Source organism: Myotis daubentonii, chromosome 16 (genome assembly GCF_963259705.1).
Source record: "Myotis daubentonii chromosome 16, mMyoDau2.1, whole genome shotgun sequence".
NCBI lineage: Eukaryota > Metazoa > Chordata > Mammalia > Chiroptera > Vespertilionidae > Myotis > Myotis daubentonii.
The window spans coordinates 50020103-50028853 of NC_081855.1; the positions used below are offsets into that span (position 1 = coordinate 50020103).

The 8751-nt window shown below is 47.6% G+C and overlaps 1 protein-coding gene across 1 annotated transcript; it reads right to left on the minus strand.

The window, feature by feature from the left end:
* Positions 1-2800: 2800 nt before the first annotated feature.
* Positions 2801-8527, minus strand: LOC132219006 (keratin, type I cuticular Ha1-like). The gene is made up of 7 exons (XM_059670995.1): positions 8173-8527; positions 6632-6714; positions 5572-5728; positions 4435-4596; positions 4225-4350; positions 3849-4069; positions 2801-3198 (listed from the first exon to the last, which is right to left on the minus strand). Exons 1-7 carry the CDS (start codon positions 8518-8520, stop codon positions 3087-3089), a joined length of 1209 nt encoding a protein of 402 aa, XP_059526978.1. The 5' UTR covers positions 8521-8527; the 3' UTR covers positions 2801-3086.
* Positions 8528-8751: the final 224 nt, after the last annotated feature.

Sequence of the window (8751 nt, forward strand, 5' to 3'; positions counted from 1 at the left end):
GGAAGTGATGAAGGGAAACTAAGCTTCCTGTGGGAATCAAAGGACCTGTTGCTCATGAACTGGCCGATGTGTAGGTCTCAGCTGCAGGTGAAGAGAATGCCAAGAGGACCCAGCCTTGGAGAAATGTTCTGTCAGCCATAGCCCAAGACAACTGGGTATTTCAGGATCACTTCGCCAGATGACACTCTTAGAATGGGTTTCCCACACACATGATGATAAAGTGTCTTTTCTGCAGATAGTGCCTGAGTCATATGAAGCCTAGAATCTTAGAATGTTGGCACTGCCAGGGAAGGCCTGGGCAGCCATCTCATTCAACTCTTTCATTTTGCAGATGGGAAGGCAGTGACACAGAGGGGGAAGAAGCTTGCCAAGGCTCACATGCAGAGTTTGTGTGAGTGTTGGAACTCAAACCATTGAAAAAAGATACATCCCTCAAAAGACTGCACCCTCAATGAAAAGGTGAACTTAAAAAAAATGTATGCTCATTGTTACAGGAAGATTTAAAGAGGAAGAAATTGAACTTGCTCTTACTGGGTTCTAAATTTAAAATAGTATGCTATATTTTAAAAAGCCAGTCATAAAATACTACATATTGTATGGTTCCATTCATAGGCAGTATCCAGAATAGGCAAATCTATAGAGACAGTAGGGGTTGCCTAGGCCTGGCAGGTGGGGGGGAGGGGGCAATGGGAGTGACTACTAACTGGGTAAAAGAGTTCTTTTGGAGGGTGATGAAATATTCTAAAATTATGGTGAAGGTTACATTATTCTATCAATATATTTAAAATCATTGAACTATATACTTCATATAGGTGAATTTTATGGTATATGAATTATATATTACTAGAGGCCGTTGCACGAAGATTTGCACAATAAGCCTTCCTTCCCCAGGCTGCCGGCACCAGTTTTCCTCTGGCACCCGGGATCCAGACCTTTGGTCCAGCCGCAGAGGAGAAGCCAAGCCTCTTCAGTCTTCAGTCTTCAGTCTTCACTCCGGCCGGAGCCTTCTGTCTTTGCTCCGCGCCTGCGTATGCAAATTAACCTCCATCAACAAAGATGGGTTAGTTTGCATAGTCACTCTGATTGGCTGATGGGCGTAGCGGAGTGACACCAATTTGGATGTTTCTCTTTTATTAGTGTAGATGGTATGAGTTATATTTCAATAAAGCTATTTTTAAAATAATTCAGAAGGATAAAACAATAGGACAGAAGCCATATTAAAAATTGATAGTGGTTGAGAAGTTTACACAGGTGTTGAAAAGCATGAATCAGTTCTAGAAGCCCCTCGCTCCTAAGTAGGAAAACAAAACCAGCCCCAGCCCTATACATAATGCAGTGAAGCTACACAGCACTAGAAACAAAGAGACAATCTTAGAAACAGTCCAAGAGAGATAAAAAAAAAAAAAAGGATTATCAGCAATAGAACCACCATTAGATTGACAGTAGGCTTTTCAGCAATGACAACAAAACACAAAAGACAATGGTGTTTGGGAAGCACCTGTCCCTGATAAAGGCAGCTGCAGGCAGCTATTGGTGGACAGTGGTCCCAGCATGTACAGAGAACTGATGAGAAGGATTGGACAGGGGTATTTGTACAAGGTGTGGAGGTGGCTCCTGGGCTGGAAATTGCCATGAAGGAAGGAAGAGAGGCTGGAATGCACCCACCGGATCTGGGACATTCTGCGCACAGCATGGAGTGTCACTCAATTATCTCCCAGGGTCTCATGCCTTAAGTCTGGATAAGGGAGCTCCAACATCAACAACAATGGAGTAAACATTCAAAGAACTGGAGTATGAATTGAAGACAAAGATTGGAGCAGACATCATCATAGCAGGGGGAGATAGTGTCAGCTTCATCTGAAGGAAAGAAGACATGACTAGGAGTTTGGCCAATGACTGGGACAGTGGCATCGCACAGACCACAGCACCATAGCCATGGGAGCTACTAACCTTGGCCGACATCAGTGGGCACCAGTAGGAGCAGGGCCCCAGCAAAGCTGTCAGTTTTCACATTGGCAAAGATTCAGTGTCCTAGTTTGATGCTAAAGTACTTTTTTTGTGGGGGAGGGGTCCCAAAATCCAAATTTGATCTCAGTGATTAAAACATTCAAATGAGAAGTGAAACACTTGAAAAATCTGTTGGGTATTATTCAAATATAAGCTCCTGCTATTATGAGTTCTTTGCCCAAAGGCGTTTCAAGAGATGTTTGGGTTGCTAAGAGCATCATCTTTCCCCAGGTGACAACTTTGAAGGATGCATAAACTCTGTGTGCTTTTCTGAAATCAGTTTTATTCTCTCATAGTCACACCTCACATGTAACTGACATTCAGAGAGTGAGCTCTGGGTTCAGGCCCATGGTTGTTACTATGCGAGCAAGAGAGAAAATTAGCCGTGCAGTTCCTGGCACTTGGTTGCTGTCCGTCTTCTCGTCGGCACTTGGAAAAGAAACAGTGGAACTTTCTAGAAATGGTAACCGTTGTATTTTACTAAGTAAGGTCCCATAATGAATGTGTTTATCATATTTAGATGAGGCCTCTTGCCTTTGTGGCCCCACTGGTTTCCTGCTGGCCTGGGTGCATGCTGGGGCTCCTTGTGCTTAATGAATGTTAATTAAGGATGACGAAGACCTTTTAGGAGAGGATTCAACTACACAGTCTGCCTAAGCTTTCAAGTGGGTTTATAAGAAGCACATAACATAGAGCGAACACTTGGAAAAGTATGAATACACATCATCTCTGCTTTGCAAGAGGAAAGTTTATTAGAAGATGTGCAAAGGGACTGGGGAGCTGCCAGAGAAGGTCAAAGCAACAGAGAGAACCACAAAACATCTCAGATGACACCGTCATGGCCCAGACCTGTCGGACTCTCAGCTCAGACAATAACTACAGGAGAGCAGCCTTGAATGAAGAGGACCAGGCAGGCAGGGCTCAGAGCTGGCCACATGCTGGGCATATGTTCTTCTTTTAGACCAGGATCGATGGTGATGCCTGTGGTGAGTTCCTGCAATGATGGTTGTCATAGAAACAGGGCTGGTCCATCCGTGGTCTTCTGTCTTCATGCGATCCTCCTGCTGGCACCAGGATGTCTAGCAGGGCCCACAGCGGGTTCGGAAGCCACAAGGGGTGCAGGGATTGGTGACGCAGGGCCCGATGGGCTTGTCACACGCATTGGTCGTGGCACAAGGGTTGCAGGGCAGGCTGGGACACAGAAGTATTAGCTTGTTAGCATGAGAGGGATAATTTCTCTTTTAAAAAGGAGGGGGCTCAACCCCAGGAGACATGGGGATAAGAGGAATTCATTCTCTGACACCTTAATAAGCCAAGCCTCTTCTGGTCACCCCTTCTAAAAGTCAGACAGTGGTGGCAGAAAAGAGCCAAGGAAGCCTTGGCCTCCCCGCTAAAACAGGATTAGTAAGACCTACCATACAGAACTGTGAAAAGTCCACAAGACTGTATTCATAAAAATTCTGTGTTAGGGGCCAAGTGCTAGACCCTGAGTTACTGAGTCATCCTCCCTTTTGATGTTCAAATGCTCATCTCGATGATGGTTATATGATCCTCACGTTGCCTGCCTCAGATGGGTCCAACTAGGATCCACAAAACAATGGATTGGGGCGCTTGGGTTAAATCTCACCCTGAAGGTGGTACAAAGCTTTATGTACCCATCAGCATCCAAGTCAAGTCTCTCAAGTATCCTTTGGACCGGAAAATGCCTTTAGCCCAGGTTGCGGTAGCAAAAATCCCATACATCTGGTCTGTACAAACATGTTGGCTTCTGAAACTTGACTTGCAAAGTCCGTAATGTACCCTTCAGTAGAACTGGGCCTGTGCTGCCTGTGGGTACTCACTTGCAATCCTCGCTCTCCAGCAGGCCCCGGTACGTGTTGATCTCACACTCTAGCCGGGCCTTGACGTCCAGCAGCACCTGGTACTCCTGGTTCTGCCGCTCCAGGTCACCCCTGATCTCAGCCAGCTGGGACTCCACGTTGGTGATCATGCACTGCACCTGGGACAGCTGGGAGCTGTAGCGGGCCTCTGTCTCTGTCAGTGTGTTTTCCAGTGAGTCCCTCTGTGTGGGGAAGAGGAAGAATGTCACAGAGCTGCTCCTTTAGCATGTCTTCCATAGGGTTCCACAGGGTTGAAGAAGCTGTGACCCAAAGGGCTGCCCTGTGGCTCTGATTCCCTGACCTCACTTTCTCACCAGCAGGTCTGAACAGTACCCACCAGGTTGTGCTGGGCCTGCAGCTCGATCTCCAGGGCGTTGACCGTGCGTCTCAGCTCAATGATCTCCGCCTGGCAGGTCTGCAGCTGCTCTGAGCTGGACACCACCTGCTTGTTCAGCTCCTGGGTCTGAAACACCAAAGGTGAGAGACAGGATCAGACCCTGCCTTAAGGGTCCCAAGATTCTGGTTGGCCATGTGCTGAGATGCCCACCTGGTTGGTGAACCATTCCTCCACGTCCCTGCGGTTGGTCTCCACCAGGGCCTCATACTGGCACCTGGTCTCATTGAGCACGCGGTTCAGGTCCACGGTGGGGGCAGCGTCCACCTCCACGTTGAGGCGGTCTCCAATCTGGCAACGCAGGGTGTTGACTTCCTGGTGGAGGAAGGAGAAGGAGTGAACCCACAGAAAGAGTCTAAAATAAACTCTCTTTGAGGGAGTCTGGTGTGGTTGGAAGAGGTTTGAACTGAAATTCAGGATTTATGAGTTGAATTCCAGTAGATGGAAAACCCAGCTAAATTACCTCTTGTGATTCAGTCCTCCTGTCCGAGCCTCTCCTCATCTGTATCGTGAGGCTGGTTGGTTAAATGATTGCTAGTCTTTCTTCCCACTCCTAGATTCTATCATTTTCTCCAGATTTTCTCTTTTCTCAGTGATAAGCTTAGCATGATAACTGGTTTATAATTGTTGCTACTTAGATATGTAGAAATGAGGTTTACCAACTACCATTTATTTCATATTTCCTACCATCATACACTATCTGTTAAGGGTTGTATCCTCTTCATCACAACATCTAATGTTTGAGACACGCATCTGATTTCCTAGTATTACATTCAATCATCAGGTCAGAATCAACCATTATTTGAATCAATCTTCATTTCTCCCACTTTCCTCATCCATCCATCCATCCATCCATCCATCCATCCATCCATCCATCCATTCATCTACCCACTCGCCCACCCAGCTTGGTTTCTAATATCTAGGGTGACACCTAATACAAAGAGTTTGCTATCTAGTTCCAGTCTCAGTCATTCATTTGGCATCTATTCAGAAGATCACAGATCTTATCAAATCGTAGAAAGTATCTTAAACATCTTTGTCTGGACTATTCATTACAGGTCTGGCCCCAAGTAGAAATAGGTCAACTGAATGCACTCTTTTAGATTTAAAAAATAAAAATAAAGAAAAGGAGGCCTGTGACTCATTCCCTAACAATCCCCCAAATATGTTTTGAGCAACCAGCAAAATGTTGTGTTAGCTCTAGAATGCTTAGCAAAGACCCACCCTATCCTGCTCAGGGGCGTTGTGGAACTCTCACTATTGGGATGTTGGGGACTGGGCCTCCCTCACCTCCTCGTGGTTCTGCTTGAGGCAGAGCAGCTCCTCCTTCAGGGACTCCACCTGGGCCTCCAGGTCAGACTTGCACAGGGTCAGCTCGTCCAGGATCCTGCGCAGGCTGGTTATGTCCGATTCCACCAGCTGCCGCAGGCCCAGCTCCGTCTCGTACCTGCACACACAGCCAAAGGTTCAAGGAGGCTAAAGAGGAAGACTTTCTCCCAGGCTTTACTTGGCTGACTTATATTTTGAATTTCTTTTCAAAGTTTATGAAAGGAAAAAATATCACCATGTTGAGTAAAAAGACCTATTTCTTCCCTGAGACCCAGAGAAAAGGTTCTAATCTAATAGTAACTGCATTTGTTCTAAGAGTCCATTTACAGGTTGCTGTCAGCTAAGTCCTGTCATCTTGCCTTCTTAAGTGAGTCTAAACTCCGTAAGCCTGACATACAGACTGTCTCGCCCTCCTTTCCAACCACCCCGAGAAGCCATCTGGCATTGTGAATTAGAAGTCAGTCAGATTCAACCTTGACACTGTGGCTGTGGATAAGTTCCTTAATCTCTCTGAGCCTTGACTTCCTGATCTGTAAAAGGGGAACCACACTAGCACTTCATCGGGTTGGCCTGAAGATGGAGAAAGGTCATCAGTAAAATTACATTGTCAACTGTAGGGTCCCATCAAAATGCAAAGGATTTTATGATTGTGATGGTCAAACCTAGAAAAATTGATAGATTCTCTGACATGAATTTTGCCTCCTATATTTTTATGGGCTGAGAGTGACTAACCTATGCTAAGAAATCAGTGTGAAATTCACTTTTCAAATTTGGTCCAGACATGAAGTTGAAAGAGAGAAAGAATGGGTGGTTTCTTGCGCTCCTTCAAGCTAAACCTCAAATACGGAATCTTAGGTTCAGTGTGAGGAGATGTGGACACATTGGACCTAACGAAGCCAATGCAAGAATCCTCCCATAGCATCCAGACAGCTTCTGCTCACATGCTCCCTGCACAGAGTCCCTCACTTTGCCATTCAGCCTGCCCCTCACTAGACTGCTTTGATCATTAGAGAATTCTCACTTGGTCCTGAAGTCGTCCGCGGCCAGCTTGGCATTGTCGATCTGCACCACCAGCCGGGCGTTCTCCGACTTGCTGCACAGGATCTGGAGCCAGAATTAATTGTGAGGTGAGTTATACTAAGAAAGAATGCCTTGTCTCTTCACGTAAAAAGCTATTTTGATTCAGCCACATTTCTCCCAAATAGCTTCGAGTCTTCTCGGATGTTCAGTTTGGGGATAAAAGGAAGATTGATCAAAGTGATCATTTCCAAACTAGAACCGTGGAGGGGAAATGTGCCTGCTGTCAGGAATCCTCTTCTTGGTCTGCTGCTGGCTTCCTGTAGGCATTGAGCATCCTGGGTACCACGCCTCACAAAGTGGGACCAGTGCCCCAGTTAGCTTAGGATTAGGGGGTTCCTGGGATGCTAAACCCAGGAAGATCCCAGGCAAACCAGGACAAGTTGGTTACCCTACTCCCAGACCCATGTATTCGCCCTGCTGACCTCCACTCTCCCCTCAAGTTACCCTGGATAAGGCTTTTGTTGCACAAAGCTTCTCCCTCTACCTGGAGTGCCCAGGGATGCCCTCACCCACTAGCAAGACCCCTTGCATAACCCACCTTCCCCTCCTTCCCCAGCTCTTACAGAGGGTCACTTCCTCCGTGAGCTCTCACAGTACTTTGCCCTTAGCTAGTTACACTTCTTACCGCCTTCACCATGGTCACTCATTTCCACATCTCTCTCCCCTGTTGGATTGTCTTAGTACTTCATCCCTCACTCCAGCACTGAGCCTGGTACTAAGTGTGGGTCAATATGCATGCTCTTCAGATTTCACAGCTCTTTCTGGCATTCACTCTGTCAGAACCACAGAACTGTGGACAGTAGATCCCCTCTGAGAATCAAGAGCTTGTGCAATTGGCACAGGGCTCATCCTTCAAACTCTGCTCAGATGCTACCGCTTCCGGGAAGCTCTCCCTGGTATGCACTATGTATTAAGTCCCACTCTGTGCTGACCCTTTACTTATCCCCACTTCTGCTTCTGCATTTCTGGCCCTGAATTCTCACTCGCGTGCATGCCTGCTTTAGGGGGTGGCACAGTGTCTGTGCCTATCAGTGAGGCTCTGGAGTTAAGGACCCTTCTGCTGTTTCTACAGTCTATTACTACAGATTTGAAAAGCTTTGAATATTTGAGAATTCACCAATGAAATGCCTAGTTCTGAGAAATAATTCGGGTGCATGTTTTGTTTTGAATGGTATGGGCTCTGAAAACAAGACCAGGATATCATAATGGAATTAAAGAATCTGATATTCTGGTTTTAGGTGAGAAGCAGTATAAGATTGCTATGTCTGATTTCGGCCTAAAGCCTTGCCCTCCCCCGAGTCTGTAAGTTTCCCTCGTGGGGCTCCCCAATCAGATGTTCTAAGACTATCTGATGGGCCACACCTACGTTGATGAAGTCTGTGTCTTCCTCATTCTCCACATTAGTTTCGCACAGTGCGGAAGCGGGCCTGTTGAATTTGGATAAATAGGCCACTAGCTGGCAGTGCAGTGCCCACCCCTCACCTTCTGCTGCAGCTCCTCGATGGTCCGGAAGTAGGACTGGTAGCTGGGGCACATCAGGGGCTCCTGGGGCTGGCAGCGCTCCTGGATGAGGCTCTCCAGCTCCGCGTTCTCCCGCTCCAGCTGCCGCACCTTCTCCAGGTAGCTGGCCAGGCGGTCGTTCAGGAACTGCATGGTCTCCTTCTCGCTGCCATTGAAGGAGCCCTCGCAGAACCAGCCGCAGTTGCTCACGTTGGCGGGGATGTTGCTGGCCCCGGGCAGGGGGGTGCTGTGGCAGCTGGGGGCCACGCAGGGCCGGGCGGGGCAGCTGGAGCGGCAGCTCAGGCTGGACAGGCAGCAGTTGTAAGGCATGGTGCTGGGAGGGAGCCGAGCTCTGAAGGTCAGTGTCAAAGCCTGATTCCTTTTCTCTGGTGTAAGCCCTGGTCCTCTCCTCGGCCTTTATATTCCGTCAGCCGTGGGTGTGGCAACCACGTACAGCATGGCCCCCTCTACCCTGATTACCCATTTTTCCATTCATTTTCTAGCCGCCTCACGCGAGTCCTTCACCTCGTAAAATGTTTTACTCTGGCTTCTTGCTAAGTC